Raw genomic sequence first — 22,758 nt, forward strand, 5'->3', positions numbered from 1 at the left:
CGTATGTATATGTGTGTGTGTGTGTGTGTGGAGACCACCGATAAGCTTGTTGAGGCCCTCTGGATCAAAAATCCACCATGTGAGGCTTTAAGCCATTTCACCTCTTCACTCTGCACATACACACACACACACACACAAAGCTCAAAGTCTAAAGTTTGCGGTCATCAGTATTGGATTGGCTGGTTTCAGAAATTTGAAGGCTGTGAAAACTTCCTGTGTGAGGATTGCCTGTAGGTTTGCATATCAGCACATAGAGCAGCCACGATAAGTCAATTAATCGATTAGTAGGTGACAGAAAATGAATTAATTATCAACTGAACTATTGTTATAATCGAATCATCTTTTTAGTCTTTTTTTAAAGGGAAAATTCCAAATATTAGCTGGTTTTCCGCTTCTCAAATGTGAGGATTTGGAACTTGTACATGATAGAAAATAAATGTGTTTGGATTTTGGGCCATAGATCAAACAACAAGATATTTGAAGATATCTCCTTGGACTCGCATTTTTCACTATTTTCTGATATTCCAGAGGATGAATTGAAAATAGGCAATTTCTCACAACTGTGTCGAATTTTAAAAATACCACCTGGTCCTTGATTACAAAAAGATACAAAGATAAAGTTTTTTTTGTGATGTAATACAATGAAAAAGTGATGAAAATGTGTCTTAACCAGTATGCTCCAGATAATTAAACTGAGAACAACAACCAGTGAAAAGTGGTACAAACCAATCAGCCCATAATCCAGTCAGAAAACCCAGAATACAGAACTAGTTGTATAACAGTTATCAAGACAAACAAATTGGAAATGAGCACACATGAGGAAAGAAATCATGACATAATGTATTAAACACATCGAGTATAATTTCGGTTATCAAGGTAAATGTGGTGTAATTATAGTCGCTTTTTGTTCCTGTTGCATCATTGTCCTCAGAACATTTATGATGAAGGTTTAGGTTGACAACACCGCATGAGCCACAGCTCCGCCGAGCACCTACTGACCCATTTTCTTAATGAAGCGCGAGTGATGCCACCCAGATAACACCCACAGACTCTGGTCTTGTCTTGAAACTTGGCTCAGGATACTGTCGGTAATCCATCACAATGAACGGCACGTTTTTTTCTTTCTTTTTAAAGTCGTCCTTCATGGTGCTTTTACATGTCTGTGGATAGCGTTGGAAAAAATAGACCTGAATTCAATTTGACCTGAATTTTTGTCATCAGCCACATCGCTGCTCCAGTCTGAATGAACAATAAAAGTAAATTATATATATTTACTGTTTCTGTATCATCAGCAACAATATATCTATCTATAATATGGAAAATATGATGACATACGTTTAATCACCATTTTACAAACTTTTGTTTTTGTTCTATATGTAAAGACTTTTTCATACATTTTCTGTTTTGCTATATTGATATTGGCAAATGATCCTTATTAATGTTATGTTATTAATTTCAGCCACATGGCTCAGTCCGACAGCCTGCTACAAACATCTTGAATGAAAATACTAACAAGTACATCTCTTATCCCTTGGCTTCAATCTTTAGTCCAGAATTAAGTAATGAGTTTTTAGATTTAATTGATTTATGCATTAATATTCATTAGGGATGACTCACTTCACCTTGATTTTAATTTCACTTTAATTTAATTATTTTTTTTATGACATTTCAAAAATTGGCCTTTGTTTCCGTGCGTCCAAAATGAGGAGCGTTTGGCCCCGGCGGTGTGTCAGCAACAGACTAATCCATGTAATGGAATGATAATGAGTTTGGAGGAGAGGAACAGGGGATGCTAATAAAGAAGGAGGGTAAGACTCTTACTCTTTCTGTCAGCGACGAAACCGGCACGGCCATTGATCACAATTATCGAGGGGAGGAGGGGACGTTCTGCGATACTTAATAGGGGAGACGGGGTGGACCGGGTGCTATGGGGAAGGGGAAGAGTCAAGTTACCATTACGTTATAAAAAAGGAGGGAGGAGAGTCATCCTTAAGTGAGGAAGGAGACACTGATGCACTGTTGACCAGAAAAGGAGACGCAGGATCAGAGGGGAGAATTTAAAAAAACAGACTCCAAGACAGGTGATATATTAGAGCAGGGATGAAGGGATAAAAAAGGAGTAAGAGAAGAAGAGGAGGAATGAGTGAGGATGGTACTGATTGATGAGGGTCAAAAGCTGAGGACAGATGTGGTGAAGGTCCCTGGAAAGAACGTTTTTTTGGCCTCGATACCGTGTACTTATCATGTTGTTTTGCTTCTTTGACACAGCAAGGTCACACCTCCCATGACGGACTGTTGTCAAGGGAACCATAGGCACCTTCCTCTTAAAGCCACAGTCATTCACACCCACACCCACACACACACACTTTTACACATTCAGACACAGCCTCTCACACTTAATCCCTTAAAGTCACTTTACAGCACATTTTCACATGTATAATGCTTGAACTTCTCATCCATATTCATGCCCATCATGAGGAAATCGTTGTGGCTTTGGTTTTGTCGGTGAGTCTGACTCCATTTGAGACCATTTCTTCAGATGAATCAGTTATTCGCTTCCGCAGGAAATTAGATATCTTGTGAAAGTTTGTGTTTACATTCAGTGTTACTCATCAGAATACGCGGTGTGCATCTTTGAGGTTTAACCAACTTGTAACATTTGCAAAACCATTATTTATAGATAGAGCAGTATATTTATTTATGTTACTTTATGGTGCATGGCGCCTTTTTAACTAGCAGAATTTTGATTTGCATAATCCATGAAGTCAGTCATCAAGGAATAATAATAACGTCATCTTTAAAAATACAATACAAGTTATGCTGATGATGGGACTTTTTTTGTCACCTATTTTGACATTTAACAGCCTTTCCCTTCAGTTTTTGGTCAATGTTAAGCTCCTGTGTGTGTGTGTGTGTGTGTGTGTGTGTGTGTGTGTGTGTGTGTGTGTGTGTGTGTGTGTGTGTGTGTGTGTGTGTGTGTGTGTGTGTGTGTGTGTGTGTGTGTGTTACATTCAGCATCTTTGACAGACGTGCTGTCTTTGTTTTTTTCGGAGATTGGCCTTTCCAGAATGTCAGAGGTCAATCTTCCCACAGACATTATCGAACCGTTCTCTACCTCTGTCAGCTCCCACCTTTCATCCACCCCTGCCATTTTCTTCTCTAAACAAATAAACATACAAATAGCAATGACTGCTGGGAAGAACAGGAGGCGATATCGGCCAAAGGAGCATTAAACATTTATTTAGTGGTGGTGAGTCAGACCGTGTGCGCACACACACACAAACACATACTCACACACTGTGAGGTCTTCTCTCATTTGTCCCATTGAGCCGTGGAGACTTTCTATGACAAATTGATGTACTCAGTAAACTCACAGAGGACACACACACAGTCTCTCTTACACACACCATCACATAACCTGCAGACAGATCTTATCCGTTCTTGTCTTTCATTACATAATATCCGACAACTGTAGCACAGCTTCACAGAAACAAGAACATACTGTAAAGATCCTAAATGTGAACTTGATATCCAGGGATCAAATACAATAATGAATGAATTAAAAAAATAAATGCCTTAAATGTACCCAGAACCTTATGTGGCATTTTCTGATTACTTTTATGATGGCTGACAATCAAAAACCCAACGATTTTCAATAAAAAAGGATACGAAATCAACAAAAACTTAACTTAAAATTATAATGTTTTTACGTGACATTATTCAGAGCACAAGACAATAACCAACTGTCCACCTTAAGAATAAAGTAATTATCAGAGTAAGACTAGATTAATCTATTAATTGTATATTTTATTTAATGTTACAGTTCTCAAAGCTCAAACCAGTGAATATTTGATGTTTTGTGCTTAAAGGGGTGATATGTAAGAATCAGAATCTTTCTCATTAATGACACCAGTGGCCGTTAAGTGAGCTGCAGCCAGCATCCTGTTGCTAAAACCACAATATCACAGTGTATTTCACATGCTTTGCAATAACGTTAGCTTACCAGACTTTGTTGTGGTGGGTTCTGGTTATTTGGTGACGTTAGCGGACTCCATTGTTAAGCTACCTTTAGCTAGTGTTGGTGCCAGAGAAAGAAAAGCCACTTGGGAGCATGCATAAACGTCACGTCCACTGGATTTTTGCTAAAAGTCTTTTTTTGTGGAAATCAGTACACAGGCTGTTAAAGGCAACTGGGAAAGTTGTGGAAGGTCTCGTCTTTTAAGTTATGCTACAGTATGTTCACTCATTGGCAAAAGAAAGTGATTAATACATGTACGTTGCTTCCCAATTCTTACATATAGCACCTTTTTTATAAAAGAGAAAACAATTCCTTGATTATCAAAATTGCATTTTCTGCCAATTTTCTAATCAGCTTTGCAACATTATCTGGGGTTGAAGGAGTAGTAGTAGTAGTACACTTCAGATTTATTACATCATATTCCCATCATCACCCATAAGTTGGTTAGGGGTTGGAATGAGATGCCTTTCAATCAAGCAAACACACCCAACCCAGTGCTGCACACTCCTCTTCTTTGGAAGTTTGGTAAATTGCCAAAACACATATTAGTGGAAGTGAAACTGCTCTGTTACGAGGAAAAACGAGTTGACATTTCACAAGAGAAGCTGGGGATTTTCCCAGTTGGAGCTTTATTTTTATGTTTTGGAGCTGGCAGCCGTTACAGAAACTGCAACTTCGACTTTGGCATTTACTTGTTGTGGTGGTTGCGGCTTTGTCCGGACATTGTTTTTAGTACAATGGAAGAGAAAATGAGCATCTGTTTGTTTTATTGATCATGTGATGTCAAGCACACTAACTCAAAAGCAGCTCCTTTTGAACTCACATTCTCATACCTTGGGTTAGCCAACAAGGATGCACAGGTATCAACTTTCAGATGTGAATGAAACAGACCTCACTCAAACTGCACCTGCTAACATTCTTTACAGTTTGTTAAAACCCTCTGAAGGCACCAGACGAGTGGGGCTGTCAGGAAGTAGAGACACCCAGGAACAGTTTTCAAAGCCAGTTCAGTAAGCTTTTGAGTAATTACTACTTTACACCTTACTGTACAGGATCTCCTTAAGTGAATGTCCCACTCAGCTCGAACTTCCTGCTTGTTGAAACAGCTACTTTATCTACAGCTTTGTTTAGTTTGTACTGAGACACATGAAACTTGGTGTAGATAGACTATAACTGAAACACTCTCTGGAGCTTTCTAAACATGGTTCATTTCCATTCACACAAATAGATGGAGAGACTCATTTTTCAAGCAATAGAGCAAAAGAAGAGGTGTTATTTCACCAATTCTGTTGTGCTGATTAGCTGGTGCAGCTGTTATTACACATGACCATCGCATAGGCTATCATTAATTCCTCACACGTCACCTTTAAACCCATCAACAGTGATATCGCCAGCATCAGAGTGGTAATCAGTGACAACCAGCGCTCTAATCCAGAACAGAATCCATCAAGTCCTTCACGTAAAGGATAAAAATGACAATAACATGATTACAGGGAAATTAAATAATGTGTCTAAGTTATTAAAGCAATTGACACAATGGACATTTTACTAATCGATCTGTATACTGCAAACAAGTTGCACAATCAGTGAAATTGGCGATTAACCTAAATCATAAATGTTATTTTTTAGGTTCCACTTCAAACCTTATTTTTCTTTGCCACGTCATCGTTTCACCCCCATGTGCATGCGTGGTGTGAAGTATGCTGGAGGTGTGAAAAAATTACTGCCACTCATGATTGTTTTTTATAAATGTGTGGGAATAGCATATGAATGGCACATGCCCCAGGTTTTTAATGATGCATAGTTTACCACCTACGATTCATGAAAAAAAGTAAGCTATAACCGTATCTTTTGTTTAAACTCGAAGCTCAGCTCTCTACAAACATTTTTTTGTAGAGCACTTCAAATACAATACAGTTAATCCAAATATTTTACTGATAGGAGAAGAAGAAACAGATGAAAGAACATGCAGGATAGTAGCGTATGATAGGTGTTCTCTCTTATTATATGCTGCTACTTCCACTGCTAGTGATTATTATAGACTCACAAGAATAGAAATAGAAATTATAGCTGTCAACCTTTCAGGCTTCTTGACATTTAGTAGATGATTCGAGGGGCAGTCTTTTTTTTTTTTTGAGACAAGAACCTGACTATCAGAATTGTGTCCAAACAGAATCGAGTCCTATTGGGAATTAATCAAAATCCTGGCTCAGCGAGACCTCCTACAAGACAAATTGGTTTGTTGGTTTCACCATTATACATTGCAGCTTGTAATTATATACCAGCCGTTTGCAGCGAGGGAACAGGTTTGTAATTATTTTCGCAAGAAAGACGAATCCGTGCTGCCATATTTCTATTCTTTTCCTGCACAATCGAATGCGTTGGTGTCATATCTAACAGACGCCGTTCTGCGCCTTGATTAATTTCTCTATAAATCCTCCTCTGCTCCTGTCCGTCCTTTTGTTCAGGTTGATAATAATGCGCAGTGACTGTCGATGTGTAGTGACAGGCTGTTGAGGAGACATGACAGAGATGTGAGAACTGTACCAGAGAGGAAGCGTTTGTGGCAGGCGGACTGTTTTGACCTTTACCATGTGATTTCCTTCGTCAACTAGGGCGACAAGTGCTGTGGCTGTGTGACTGACAAGGCTGGCGCTGTGTTTCTTAAGTGTTTGGCTGATTGTCTCCATTCAAGAGGGATTTATAGCAGTTAAGTAAAGAGTGCAGAGGTCACTGCTGAGGTGCCCTGACATATTTTCCTGTGAGAGAAGTCAGAAAAATGAATAAAAACAGCAGTTAAGGAGCATGGTCGTCTATTATATCCGCTCTTTTTTCTGTGGTTTCTACTTATTACTCATGAAAGGTTTTCTCTGTGTGTAGGTAATCATGATCTTGCTGTTAACTGCATTCCTTTGTAAAGACGATGGTTGATCCTTAACCTGACGGTGTAAAAGAATAAAACTGACTTTGGATTTAAAGGGGATATGAAATGTGCATATTGAGTCAAATATATTAGATACCCAGCCCAAGATCAGATTTTAAAAAGTTGTTAAAACTACAGATCTAGCTAGCGAGCCACCGTTTTGGAGTGATGTCATTGCCTACGTAACAAGGTTGGTTGGGTCTGTTGGCCAATGAAGCTATTTATTAATGTCTAGTTTATAATCTGGTATTTAATTAAAATTTCTCTTTTTTAATAGTTGCTGTAATAGTTACTAGTACTAGTTTTTAGAGATTGATTATCAACTGACTTTATCTAAAATACAAGTTCAGTAAAAGGTAAAAGCTAGACTATACTGAAATACTGAACAATTGCCATATGCATAAATATATTATTTGGCCTTCTGCCGCTACTATTGGTTTAAATTATTGATTTCTTAAAATTTTGGACCCGTCCAGTCAAAAATGCCTATGTAGATGTGAGCCAATTCCAGGGTGGTAAAAAAACCCACCAAAAACAAGTCAAGCCTCCAGCGGTTTCTTGGTCAGACGGTCAACACTTCAACCCAACTGTTGTGCCTTATGTTGTCTCAGGATGGCTATGATATGTTTTTAAAATTTACTACTAGACATGTGTGATGCCTTTTCAGCAGTTTGGCCTTGTGTTCATGAACATCGTTGTTTGGACTGAAAGATGTATTTAATGACTCTCACTAGAGGAAACTTTACAGATGGCAAAACTTCAGCCTTTAGTCTGTTGGTCTCCATCTCTCATTGTCCAGTCCAACAAACCCTGCAAGATGGTTGCACCCTTGCCTCGAAAGATATAACCCGGTTTCTCTCTTCTTGCATATGTTCATATTTGTCCTGTTTGTTATATGATTGTTGATTACAGTGGAAATCCTTTTAGTAAATTATGTTAACTTCATTGACTGCTTCATGTCCGCCTTAATGGCAGCTATTGCAGAAATCCCCCTGGTACTTGCATCCGTTTACTTGGAAACAATGAAGTAGGACTGCTTGGCTATTTACTGTAAGTTTATCTCGAGGGAAATTTTGAGTTTGTTCATCCGTTACATCACGAGTAATGATAGAGAGAGTAGTTTGATGCTACAGTATACCTAATAGTCTTAATTCTTAATAGATGTAGGGGACTGAACAGAGGGCAGAGTCAATGTTACATCTTATTTCAGTCTTGATTGATCATACTCAATGGTCGAGGAGTTTTAGGAGCCTCCGAAAGCTATAATCTACAGTTATGGTGACCGATGATAAAGGCCCCAATGGTGTCATAAACATTTACTGTCTCGTCGACTTTGTGATTGATCACATTCTGGGAGGGAAACGCTACGGAGCAGGTACAGCCCCAACGATGTCCGTTTGATGTCTGCCAACTACCAAGATTGACATTGTACAAATTGTCAGACTTTTAGATTTCTCTTTGAAAGAAGATTTACAATAAAAAGGATCCCTATAATCCAAATAGATATGGGTTTACATTAAAGAAAGCAGTTTGAAACCCAGGTTCTAGCTGATTTAAAGCATTACTGCAAATAATGTAGTGTGGCTAGAATTTAGCTTTATATTTCCAAAAGCACTTTTTTAATGTTTCTTCCCACCAGTTGGAGCTAGATTCATGACTGCCAACATGAAAAGCGGTTTAATCTAATACAACATTACAAACAATACCCTTTAAAAATCACCACATGGCAAAATAACATCTTTCTGACAAAGTTTCCCAAAAAAAAATAATAGTATGATATGCTTGAACTGTACTTTATGTGTTATAAATGTGTCAATCGGACTGGGTGTCAAACCTCAATAGTTTTTTTGGTATCGACCAAAGTTTGTCTGTATTACAGTATCAAAAAATTGTGGCGGGACAGAAAGTTTGCTTCAAAAATCTTCTCACATTTGTAATTTTACTGTGTGGTGGTGAGTGGTGTGGTGTGGTGTGTGACCGAAGTGCACACAGAGACTTGTGAAGTTTAGAGGGCGAGAGTTTTATTTTTTTGTAGCTGCAATTTACAGATGTCCCCTAAAATGTCTCGCTTGCAGGCAAACATTTTAACACGTAAACGCTAAAACATTTGGCATTTTGTTAAATAAAAAGGGGTTAATGGAGCGTTTTATGGAGCACTAGCTTGACCCAGAGGCTTGATGTGTGGAGTGGTTGTTAGCTGCCATTAAAAGAGGAGAAATGTCTCCAGGAAACGTTGTCTAATTTGCATGTTATGTCTTCTTATGTCTTTTTCGATTGTATCATTTTCCTTTCTTTCAAAACAGATGATTTTGAAATGCATTTCTACAAGATCCACAACTCCCACTTTATTTCTGACTCTACCAACACTTCATTCATCTGTTTCTTTGTCTGTTTGCCTGTATCTGTTATTTTAGTCTGACTCTCTTACCTCTTCTCCTCCACCCATTTCCTCCCCCTGCCCTCCTAATGGCTTACCTCAGGTGCTTCAACCCCCATCTCAAATCGACCCCTGGCACAGGTCCTCTTCTGCCTCCTCTCCACCTTGATTCATTCCACTCAGATCCGGCAGGTGTAAGCAGAAGCTGCACTTAGCTGCCCTTTTTATCAGAGGGAGAAAAAGAAAAATTGATTTGCTTTTACTCATAGGTTTAGACTCTCCTGGCCACTTTGATCTGGCACAGAGAGCCTTGGGATCGAGGCGAAAGGCTCGTCTGTGTTTGTCGCTGAGTTTTTACAGTGGTTGCATCAGCAGTCGGGCCACTTATCCGTTTCAGTGGGATGTTGGGATGTGAGCGCTGAAAGTAAGATGAAAGGCGGTAAGTGGGGTGGATTTGGAGGAAGGCCCAGGTGAGATGAGAGGGAGTTGAGGATGGAGAGAAATGTTCATGTTTGTCATTAAAGGTTGCATTGGACATTCCTCTGTAGATATTATAACTCATGTAACTCCTGCCTTGGGTATTAATCATTATTTGGCTTTAACAATTATTAATCAATATGTTGATTATGTTCTTATCGATATCTTCCAGTCTGTAAAGTCACATAGAATAGATTATTATGTGAATGTATACAGATTTGATATTTGGCATTTAGGCTCCAAATGTAATGACTTTCCACAAGGATGCACAACACGCAACAGGGGACTGATGGTGATAATGCCCCCCCCCACCTCAGGCAAAAAGGCAGAAAGTTATCAGAGCAGTTACAGGATCATGTAGTTACACCATCATATTTTAAAAAGCTCGCACTGAATATACATTTCCATCCTGAGCTAGCGTGCAACTTCTGCTTCATTCATTATTTAGTCTGTAATGAATTTTTTAAAAACTGTGAAAAAACTCACTCACAGTTTTCTGGAGCTCAATGTGCCGCCTGCAGAGTGTTTGTTTTGTCTGGCAAACAGCCCAAAACTCCAAATATATTCAATTAAATATGATATAAAAGAGACAATCATATCCTCACATTTGAGATGTAGAACTAGAGTTGCGTCGATCGAAATCAGTAGAAATATGAACTATTTTGATCATCTTTTCAGTCATTTTTTTAAGCAAAAACTCTAAATATTTATGGTTCCAGCATCTCAAATGTGATAATTTGTGGTTTTTTGTTGTATGTGACAGTATATTGAATATCTTAAGAGGTTAGACTGACCAGCAATCCACTTTTCCCAATATTTTTCAGTATTTTATTGAATAAAAGATTAATAGATTAATAGAGAAAATAACAGCCAGTTAATTGATAATATAGATAATCGTTAGTTGCAGCCCTGGTTGGAACCTGCAGATGTTTGGTGTATTTGTGATAAATGACTTTAATGATTTATCCAAATTTGTGCAATTAACTTGCGGCTAATCAGTTCATTAAGTGATTGTTTCAGGACTAAATCTGGAACTTTCTGGTATTTCCAACCTTTACTGAATTGTTCCTTAAAATGCCATAATGGAAAGAGAAACTACAGTATGTAGCATATACGCCAAAAATCGCTCATTTAAACTAAGACTGTCCTGGAAAAAGCGACTGTTTTCTTTTCTTTTCATATTTTCAATGTCAGACAGTTCTTCTCTTTCAACACATTGTGTCAGCCTCTGTCATCCCCAGATCTCTCATTCTCTCTGTTGATGTCTCCCTCAATGTTCACGTCTCCTGCTCCCTCCCTCCCTCCCTCCCTCTCTCTCTCGCATTCTTTCTTTCTTTGTCTTTCTGCTCGCTTGTTTCCTCCTCTCCGCATTCATCGCCGTCTTCACATTTCCTTTTCATTTGTTGTTTTTTGTCTTTTTTTTCTCCATGCACACTCCCTGTTTGTCCTACTTCTCTTTTCATTCTCTCATCCTTTTGTCAGCCTTTCTGTCTTTTGCGTTTTGCCTTTTTTCCTGCACATAATTCTTTGACATAATATTCTACCTGAATGTCTATATTGTTCTTTTGTTTTCTCTCTTGTCTCTTTGTGATTCCCTCCAACCAGCCCTGCCAGCTCTATTTTAGTGGTTTACTTTCTGTCTCTAAAGCCCTGGAGATGAATTATTGAACAGACTGACCTCTGGCTACACAGCTGCTGCTCGGGTGTGGTGTGTGTGTATGTGTGTGTGCGCACGTCTTATCTCTGATACCATTTCAGTAGCTATGTTAAGTGTTCTTGCTCTTGAATGTCTCTCTGTGTTGTTGAACAATTGATGTGTATGTCTACGACTTGTGTTTGGGAGGCAAAGGTGCGAGTTGAACTTAAACAAACGTGTGTTTCTTGAACTCAGATGGAAGACGTACAATATGTGTGTGTGGGTTTTTTTGTGTGTGTGTGTGCTGACGTAAATGTTGGCTTCTGTCGGGAAAAGGACACTTACAAAAATAGCAAACCATTTTCAAGCCCATCACGTCGTCTTTTTTTAAAGAGCTGGTCCTCAGAGGAAAGGCAGAACTGCACTAAATGTCTCTCTAGTTGTTCTTTTTCATTTTAGGTTTGTTTTGTTTTTTGCTGGATTTGTTCGTTCTCCCGAGAGACAGAAAGTAAAGAAGGAGCAGGAAGAGGAGGATGCATTATCAGCATCACAAGCTGGTTTTAAATCTATACCATCATGCATACATCTGGTCCAGCTCCAGCTACCAGGCTGCCTCAGGGATAGGGCTGGGTATCGTTTAAAAACATACAATACCAGTACCAATCCAAGTACCCTTAAAGTGATACCAACTGGGTATTTGATACCCATTACACATTTTATGCTCTTGCTTTTATCCGGCCTAACAGGCATGTAGTGCAGCCACACTTTAGAGCGTTTAGGTGGCATCTTAGCTGCTGAACTGCTGAACTCAAATTAACTGAGACTTCACCACCACAGACGGGTTGTAGCTGCTGTGGCAGTGGGCCAATCACATGTCGCATTAAATCGGAGAACTCTTGTGTTGATTGGCTGTGAGCGAGTCCATACAAATAGTCACATTGTCTAGCTTTCGGTGCAAAAAGGATCGATTGGAGGTATCGTTTAATGGGAGATGTTCCGATACTACTTGGTATCGACCAAAATAAGTCGATACCTTAAAAGTATCAAGTACCGATACCCGGCCCTAATCAGCGATGTCCAAACTATAATCATGTAACCATAAAGGACCATGTGGATGCAGGTTTTCATTCCTTCTCAGCAGTGGTAAACAAGGCTTGACTCATTTAATCAACTAATCTCAGTCTTCAGACAGCTGATTGGTCAAATCATGCGCGCTCTTGATTGGTTGGAACAAAATCCTGCAGGCGCATGACACCTTATGAAATAGTTTGGACATGCCTGCCTTATATAATTTACTTTCTAATTTACCTGTGCTTCAATAATAAAAAAAACTGTTACATTTGAATACATTTTGTACGGATAGACTTGTCCAATCCATTGCTATGAGATCAGTGCTGATACTGATCTTATTAAGTGTATTGTGTGTCGCCCAGATGTGACCGAGCCACATTAAATCCCTTTTTTTCCTGTCAGGATCCTTTTTAAAATTGAGTGTTCCCACCCTCACTTACATAGATTAAATTACAGCAGGCTGATGACTCAATGTTTAGTGCCACGGTGTCACCGCTACATAATCATGCCTTATTTACCAGTAGAAGGAAAGTACTGGAACAGCTGTTGGTATCAGCAGGTATCAGTAGAGCTAGTTTAAAGAGAAAGCTGCATCAGGCATCTTTAATATCTTGTTTTTGTGTTTTCTTTTCTCTCACTGCTCTGCTTTGTCCTTGTTAAAAGTTTTACCACATTTCTACATAGTTTGCCAAGGTTTTCTTTTGTGGAAAGTTTGATCTAGTGATTAATTCAGTAAGAAGATGTTCGTCTAACAACTTTTCTATTTCACAAAAGGTGTTTTTTTATAAGGTTAATGGAGGTATTCTGTATTTCTCAGACACTTGGTCCACCTCTGTTATACAACACTGTTGGAAAATAAGCTTTTTTTACTTGCAGAAATACTGTTTAATATCAAATCGGTTAGCTTTCAGGACGCTTGTCAAACACCTTGGTTACACTATTGGGAAGCCAAGTTGATGTCAGGGTTATGGTTGTATTCTGATCATATAAAGTAAAACATGTAAAGGTCTATTTTGGTAGCATCAAAAAATTAACAGCAAAAAAAATGAATTAAGTGACTTTAGAACATCAATCCAAGCTTTGACTCACAGATGTTTGTCTCTCTAGTCTTTGAGTGAAAAGCAGCAGATAATTTCACTGTGAAGCTTTCACCACCTTTTGAGAGCTTCTTCCCCTCCTCATTTTTGCACTTTCCAGGCAGAACTAATGTTCATCAGGGGGAATTGCATAAGTAGGGAGATAAGGAGCACGAAAAATCTCAGCGTTAAGAAATTCAGCCACGGTTGATTTTGCTTGGCTGACAAGCTTGTTAGCCGTCCACTCTGAACCTTGCAGCTCAGCTCTGAAGGGAATGAATCAACCTTTTGATGACTTGTTGATCGTGTTATTAGCAGTTTGCGCTCGCTGCCGGGCGAGGCGCCACGATACCTCTGGATACGAGATGTCTTCTAATCACAATTTTTCTTTTTTCCCTACAGGCTGTTCAACCTGACTCTGAAGAAGCTGATCATGCTGAAGGAGTTGGATAAAGACCTCACCTCTGTGGTCATCGCCGTCAAACTACAGGTATGAGACGTCTCTGTAAAACCAAGACAATAAAATGGATACGTTTGGAGAGGATTGAAGTTTTCTTGTGCTAAATGTACCAAACTAGTAGACTAGAAGATATTCAAATGTTGCTGAATAAACCACAAAAAGGAGCTTTTTTTTTTGGTTCACTGTTCTGCCAACTCAGGTTATTGGATCCTGTGCTCACTTCCTCGTCTTCACTTCCAGCAAAGACAGTTTGTGCAACACAAAATGAACTTTTCCTCATTCTCCAGGAGTACCACAGAAGCTTCCAGTTCTCTTTCTTTATGTTTGTTGGTATTAACCCTTACATACTGTTCTGGGTCAAAGTTGACCAAAGTTGACCATTAAAACACGTTGTATTCTTCATATTCTATAAAATAGTGATTGTGAATTGTGAAAGTTGGACAGCCTGCTAACAGCGTAACTTCAAAGTATAAACTTTAAAAATAGGTGAATAGATTTGGTCTGATATCAAACCTCAAGACATAACCAGAGTCAGTTTGTACTTAATCCAAATTTAATCTAATGGTTTTATTCTGTTGTGCTTCATTTACTTTCACTGTGCGCTCTGCTTTGTCTTAATTTGTTCTGGGTCAGTAAACACATTTCTGACACTTTCTCAGTAAAAATCACTTCCACTTTCACAACAATACACTTTCAGATGTTAACACTGATTTAATGCTGCTGTGCTTCCCCTTCTAGTTTCTGTTTCCTATCTCCTTTTCACTTCTCAATCTCCATCTTTTTTTCCTATCTAAATAAACCAATAAATTCCTTATATTTGGCACATAATACACTTAAAGCTGTTTTAATTATTCTTCCATGCTGCTGCTAGCACTCGCTTAATCTTCCCTCCCTGCTCCCTCCTGCAGTCAAAGTCAATTTCCTCTCCTTCACCTCCCTCTTTCTGCGTCTCCTTTGCTCCCACGCTCCTCTCCCTGCATGCGGTTGATGAGAGCTCATTGTTTCAGCTCTGCCGCGGTTAGCCGAGGCTCGCTAAATAGTTAACTCCTCCGCACAAGCTTCCCATCTTCCCTCCTTCTTGTCTCGCCTCTCACAACGTTCTCTCTTTTTTTTTTGTCTTTTCTCTTCTCCGTCTCCCCTCCTTCTGTCGCCTCCTCAGGGCTCCAAGCGAATCCTGCGCTCCAATGAGATCCTGCTGTCATCAGCTGGGTTGACAGAGACCGACCTGCAGCTGACTTTCTCCCTGCAGGTAAAGACGGGTTCAGAGGGTAGACGCTCCTGAGGCAAAAGCAATCTTTATTGATGTGCTCTTGTTGTTTGAATAAAAGCAGGAATTAGTTTTTACCTTGTGGCTCCCTACATACCTGAATAACTCCTAGTAGTCCTCCATTTTTAGAGACTGAGCTGCTCCAGCATTAAAGGAAAATCCTTTAACTTTGTCAATTTTTATTTATTTATTTATTTTTTTTAAGAAGCCAGACGACAGAAAGACAGAAACTTTGTCAATTTTTTTTTTTTTTTTTTAAGAAGCCAGACGACAGACAGACAGAAACTTTGTCAATTTTTTTTTTTAAGAAGCCAGACGACAGACACAAAATCTCATTTTTGTATGACTATAAATTCATACATTCATTGCAAATGCACTGAAGTATAAATGAGAAAACTGTAAAGCTGTTAAGACACATATGTGATGCACTGCTGAATTATTCTCAGAGGAGAATAATTGCCATTTTTCAAGCTGCAGATATTATCAGCTGATGTTTGTCATGATATCACAATCAGCTTATGTGTAGGCCAATGAATAAAAATTATATCATAGCCATTTCAATGGTCATTTCATAAAAGTGTCGTTAATGATTTATCTTACTGTTGTTTGATGATTTCTTTAATTTTTATTCATTCTGTAAAGTGTCTGTGGTTGCCTTGAAAGGCGCTTTAAATAAAATGTATTATTATTATCATTATTTGCTAGTTTGTCCACCAGGGAGACTGTTAAGTGTCCCCAATATCCCCAAATTTAAGGTATTATTTTTTAGTTTTAGTTTTAGTTTTTTGTAATGCTTTCATGTGAAAAAATGGCCAGTTTATCTCTTATTACTCTCTTATCTGCATCAGTCTCACTCTACATGAAATACCTTGCAGGCTTGATTCAGGGCAAAAAAAGATGTGCTTCCATCTTCCTGATTATCAGCAGGAATGACCACAAAAAAGCTGCTTTATTTCTTTAAAAAAAAAGCCAAATTTGGTGCAAAACAGCCCTCAGCGTTAGCATGAGGATGGAGATAATGTCAATCATTTGTAGGCCTTCTTATCTCCTGCAACACTGCAGTGCAACAGATGACTAATGTGACCCACATTTTAAAACATTTCTCATGCAGTTTATCGCAAATTGTTAAAAACTTAAGCATCATGAGCTAGAAATTAATCTTCAGCCACGATAATGACACAAAAACCCAATGAAGGGAGGTTTTCGAATTAGTTATAATGAAAGCACTAAACATATGTCACAGTGTTTTAGCTTCATCTCCTAATGGTGGATTTATTTCTCCAACTTTCCGGAAAACATGAAAAGGTTATGTCTTTGTAGCCTGGATGCATGGATGTTCATGTAATAAGCTTGCATACATACATCATCACACTGCTCTCATACAGAATATGTAACATTCACTATCTCTGTGCATTCAGGCAGAGCATGGTTAATGTAATTCCCAGTAGGGTTTCTTCTGCTCTAAATCATCCTTTCCAATTTCCATGTTTCTAAATGCTGCTAAAAGGTCAGGGAGTTTCTCTCTCCGGATCTTACCGAGCCTAGCGAGCCCGACGTTATACATTAAACATGAAACTTTCTATAGCAGCAGCTCTGCAGAGAGGGAGCCTATTAAATACCGAGCGGGCAGAGTGATTTCATGGCTTTGAACATTGTTACAGGAGTTGGTTTTGTTCCATTTATAGTGCGGCGGGTGAGATCCTTAATGATGGGTTATGTCATAGTTCGGATGTTGCTAAGTGGTTTGTCACTTCAGGACTCCAGAGACAGGTCAGCGGGTGTGGATGCCTTACACAACGAGCCAGTTAGAGCGACCTAATTATCATGACCCGGAAAACAAAATGTCAACCCATTTATCAGTTTTCATCTGAGTCCGTCTAACCAGCAAGTCAATCACCCTCCTGTGTGTCTGTGCTATGTTTGCTTATATATTTATTGTGCGTCTTTGTACCTGCAGTACCCACACTTCCTGAAGAGAGACGCCAACAAGCTTCAGATCATGCTGCAGCGACGGAAGAGATACAAGAACCGCACTATCCTGGGCTACAAGACCCTCGCCCTGGGACTCATCAACATGGCGGAGGTATCTTACCTTGATTTAACCCTAAAGCATCAGATCACTGAAAAGAAATTGAATTTGAAACTCTCATTGAAGCTCTCATCAGGCATCAGTCTGTGATGTTTAGTGCTTATTTTTTTGATTGGTAGTTCATTCTTGGTCCACTTTTGACTTTATCTCGTGGCTTTCATCAGGCTGGCTCAGGTGTCGTCATATGATCTTGAACTTGTGGTCGATGATGTCTGTTTCTCTCTGCTCTGGGAGGGAAAACGAGTTCCTCACTTGGCTCACATGATGGCACCTGAACCGTTTCAAAATGAACTCCTCTTCTTCAAAGCTCCTCATTTTCTTCCTCTTTGTATTTCCCAGCATGCCCTTGAACAACCCTAAAGAAATGAGAAAGAGAGTGTGAAAATCAGACTTTTTACATTCCTTTTGCAGCTCAAACACTATCATAACGTAATATTGATGCTATCTCTCTTTATTCTCCTCTCTTTTTTATTTTGGAAGTATTTATGTAACTATTATGGTTGCCAGGCGACCTTGTTTACTATAAATCAGTGTCCTTTTGTAGTAGGAAACATAAATTTTTGGGTATGACATAAAAAATTGGGTGAAAATCTGTCTCTGAGAAACAGATAACATTAAACCTCATGAATTATGGACTACAGAGGCAACACTGTATCTTCTGCTCCTCTACACTTGTGCAGATAAACCCTTTTTTTACTCTTTGACTGCTCTTCAAGCGAAGATCTGAGGGAGCACAGCTAATGCGATGATAGTGAATTAATTCGGCACCAGTTCATTTTCTTAACACTGTTGACAAGATGTTGGCTGGCTTTAAACAGTATGGAGTGTGATTGTTCGGTGGCTAAACGGACCCTTACAGCTTCTACTTTGTGGGTGTGCTGAACGCGGATAGAGGCAAGTTCATGGATGTCGGAGAGTTATTTGACTTAGTGAATGCATTTCTTCAAATGTTCATCTCATTTTTTGCAACTTTGAGAATGTTTTAAGGGGGTATATCATGCTTTTTGTGATATATTATTATTATATAGATATTTTTATACTGTCATGATGTTGGATATCGATGTTAAACATGGTCAAAGTTTCAAAACCTGAGGTGAGTGTCTATAAAAAATGCTCCCACAAAGTCAAAATCCAGCGACGAACACTTCATTTGCAAAAGTTACCTCTACTTCCTCCACATGATGACGTTAGATTTGTTTGTGTGTGCCCATAAATGGCCGTCCATTGGTAGCCTTTGTAGCTAAGGATGTCCAACGGGTTGTTCACATTGTCCTCTCACATATTTCGGAAGTGGTTAGGGTTAGGGTTTAGGGTTAGGGTTGGGGTTAGGAAGTTTCCATTTGGAGGAAAGAATGAGATTAAACTGAAATCCTACTACTACCTTTCCTATTATGTGTGTTAACATGGTGTGCAGATGCTGGCCAATCAGAAGGGAGTTGGCACATCGGGGGAGGGCTAAAACGGGAGCTAAAACGGCTTGTTTCAGACAGAGGTTAAACTGAGGGGCTGCATTAGAGCCAGTTTTAAGATAAATAAGGATTTTTTTTTGGTCTGTATATCATACAAAAAAGAAGATACAAAGGCCCCAGAACATAAATATAGACCTAGAAATGCAGATGGGTACGTCCTATTTATCATGTTTAGTACTTTGCAAAAAGTTTTAGGCACTAAAAATAAACAGAAATAAAACCCTAAATAAAATTACCAGCAGCAGTTCTCCTCGGTACACCTGCACACAGTTTTTCAAGGTATTTGGCAGGTCGGTTGTTCCTTTATCTCGGAGAAGCTGACACAGTTCTTTTTATGGATTTAAGCGTCTCAGTTTCTTCTGTCTCTTCATGTAATCCCAGATTGACTCCATGGTGTTGGGATCAGGACTCTGTGAGGTGCATATCATCTTCTGCAGGACTCCTTGTTCTTCTTGTCACTGAAAATAGTTCTTTATGGATACTTTAATACATTTGGGACCAATCAGACATCTGCCTGATGGTATATATGCTATTATGGATAAGAATCTAAACCTCTAAAGTGCCTAAAACCTTTACATAGTGCTGTATGTTGACACCATAACACTCATAAATCACAGAAAACATACCCCTCCTCCTTATAACTGTAAATGAATAGATTTTATGTTGGAATATGATGAATGCAATGTTTTATGAATAGACTCATTAATGGTTTCACACATCACTTGGAGCTCTTTTTGCAGATTTGTCATATTTTTAGCACATAGCGCCTTTTCGATGGCAGATGGTGGTTGAGCTGTATGTTTCAGAGCAAGTCAGCTGTGACTTGTCGAGTCAGCAGAGTCACGTTCCTCCTCAGCCAGACAAACGTCCCCCCACTGATCTGCGCTGTTGACCCAACAAACGACCGGTCAAAGGCTCATTTCCCTAAACATCGAGCCTTCTCTGCCTTCTGCTTCAATCCAATCCAATATGAATCAGAATGAATCAGAATAACGGGGATCCTCTCTCATTTGTATAATGATGCTGCCTTTCATGCACATCTATCCTTCCGTATTTTCTGTGATTACGCGGGTAACTTGCTTAGCGTTAACCTTTACTTCACCTTCATGTAAACCCAATTCAAGCAAGTGCACTTTATCAAATCAAACTCCGATTTTGATCTTTGGCCCGGCATTCTCTCCTCGGCCTCCATAAACGTCGCCATGAATCAAACGTTCAATTAAATTTCGGCCACTTCTTCTCCCAAAAGCTCTCCGTCTTCTGTGTCTCTCTTAATATGAAGCCTTTATAAAAGGTTTGTGATTTATGACGCGCGTATGGACTTCCGTGTGCGCGCATGTTCGAACGCCTGCTGGCTTTAAGAGGCTGCGTCTGTGAAGTGAAGTCAGAATTATTTACAATATAAAACACCTTTAAACAAACCGGTTTACCACTTTACGAGAGAAGGAGACATACAGACTTAATCAAGAAGTAGGTTTAATGCACATGATATTTACATTCTCAACAGTTTGATGAGCCTCTTGTCAAGAACAACCAGCAGAATAAGTTGGTAGTGTATGAATAAAGACTTGATTCCTGTGAACCTTTAGCCAAGCTGCCAGTCTTGATGGAAAGCAGTGTCTTGGTAGATGTCTGCTGGCTGTCTCTGCAGGTAAAAATAAAGTCAAATTTTATTCATGAAGCTCTTTGAACAGACAGGTTTGCTGCAAAGTGCTTCACAAGAGGGCAAAGGACACAAATGCAGACTCACACGCATGATGGGTTTAAACTCATTTCCTTCACAGCCTTCACAATGGAAAAGTCTATGAAGAATAAATTCTGTTGTTATTCCCGCCCGAGGCTCCCTGTGTGTCAGAAGAATATTATGCTATAAGGGACACACACTGGCTTTTCAGTTCATATGTTTCAGTCTGAAGTCACAATGAAATGTGGCTTTGATTGAGTTGTGCTTCTGTAATATGACAGACGACTGTAGTTTCCAGTGACCCAGCAAGATGGACTGTTGAACTGTGAAGTCCCCCTCCACTGACAAATGCGTTTTTCTTGTTAGAAGTTTGAGCTTCACTGTGCAGAGTTTGACAGTAGAAGGATGTTTTCACATCCATCAGAAGAAGGAAAGTATCTCCGAACTCATCAGAAATCTTGAGGTGAAGGCGTGTAGCTACGAGGAGGATTTGTGACATCACAACTAGTCTGGAGCCAATCATGATTCAGTTTGCAACTTAAACAAGTTTGATGTGGACACTTGAAGCCTCTGGTGCACAAACACTGAGAATAGACTAAGAAACATCTTGTATCCAGAAGTTAGACTTCTGAAATGATCATAGATGCTCGATTTTTCAATGAGACAAAAATAGATGTATTTTAAGGATTTTAACCTGGTAATTAAACTTCTCTTTATGGAAAAAGAACCTTAGACACAAATTCTAGTATTTTCCTTTCTTTTAAAACATTTCTAGAGAGGGTGTTTTTTCTGTTATGCCTGTAAACCTGAGCTGTTACAAAGTACAGAGTATTTTTTAAAGGAATGCCACACCAACTGTGACACTTCAAAACATGTCAAGTTGCAGGTTTTTAGTAAATATTAATACCATACCATATTTATGCAGCATTTTTTTAAACTAGAGTGATTTAGACAGGAAAATCTACACAGAAACATAAAAAAAGATATAAATATAAAACAGATTTACAATATCAAAACATTTCAGCACTAGAAATAAGACATGAGATCATATCGCTCCTGTTCTGGCCTCAGTTGCAGCAATAATTTAAAGAGTTTACTGACTTTGAATAAAGCACTTCATTGATTGGCTTTAAGCTGCAGTATTTTTCTGAATAGCAGCTGTAGCCTCAGATTCTTAGTATTTCTTAGAAGCAGTGATCATATAACATGATGATATAAACGCATGAACAACCTTCTCAAGATCATCGCAGGAAAGGAAAAGACCTGATTTATGACGTCATCAGTGATGGACAGTTGTTAAAATATCACCACTAAAGATACAGTATTTTACAAGAAGGAAAAAGGAAGGGAGGATCTAAAATGCTTTTCTCATTTATTTTTCCCCCCCAATTTGGCTCAGCTTTTGCTCTTCTTCACATTTATTTTTTTAGCTTCTTCGTGGCCTCGCAGGGCTCGTAACAGCAGAGAGTGAAAATAATCAAGTGTGATAGAAGTATGTTTTAGGGAGAAAATCCAGGGCAACTCTGTGCAACATGATGCATTATGTTAATCAAGGGAGCGGTTTAACTCTGTGAGCTCCCTTTTTGTTCTTTTAAACGGATTGTTATAAAGCTGTGGCGGAGTTTCAGAAGATGAACCTGCAGTAAACCCATCAGTGACTTTAGTCAATAGACAGAAAGCCAAATTACACCAGCGTTGCTCATTAAACATGCACATAGCGAGCGTTCGTGATGTTTGCCCTCGATGCATTTGCATAATTGTTTCTTCTGACTGGAAAATGTTTCAAATTAGCCGCCGCGGGAAGCTTAAGGAAGCTGCCAGCAGCGTTTTTGAAGCATCTGAAGTCGATTCCGGCTAACCTTCGGCCAAGCTAACGGATGCACGTCACTCTTTTTAAAGTGTGGCTAAGTCTGCCTCCAATAATAAGCTGCACAGACTTCATTACCTCCCCTGAGTGTGACCAGACTGCTGAGAGAGGTTGGGTGTCACTCAGATACACACACACACACACACACACACACACAAACACACACACACACACACACAGGAGACATGATGCAGCTTTTTTGCTGCAGCTGCAGAGAGAAATGGTGTTTGCCGTCTCACACGTTCACCCTCCCCCCCCCCCCCCCCCTTCATCCATGACTCTTCTATTTTTGTTAGTTTTTTCTTCTTCAGTCTCATTTTTCCCTCCCTCTCCTCAGCCCATTA

At 39.2% G+C, this 22,758-nt stretch overlaps 1 protein-coding gene across 1 annotated transcript in view; it reads left to right on the top strand.

The window, feature by feature from the left end:
- Positions 1-22,758, top strand: part of LOC134005625 (phosphofurin acidic cluster sorting protein 1-like) — a 70,975-nt gene that overhangs the window by 25,577 nt on the left and 22,640 nt on the right. Inside the window, exons 2-4 of the mRNA XM_062444553.1 lie at positions 13,981-14,068; positions 15,198-15,287; positions 17,263-17,388. Coding sequence (XP_062300537.1) covers positions 13,981-14,068; positions 15,198-15,287; positions 17,263-17,388 — 304 coding nt within the window. The remainder of the gene's footprint in view (positions 1-13,980; positions 14,069-15,197; positions 15,288-17,262; positions 17,389-22,758) is intronic.

The sequence above is a fragment of the Scomber scombrus genome, chromosome 23 (genome assembly GCF_963691925.1).
Source record: "Scomber scombrus chromosome 23, fScoSco1.1, whole genome shotgun sequence".
NCBI classification, from domain to species: Eukaryota; Metazoa; Chordata; class Actinopteri; order Scombriformes; family Scombridae; genus Scomber; species Scomber scombrus.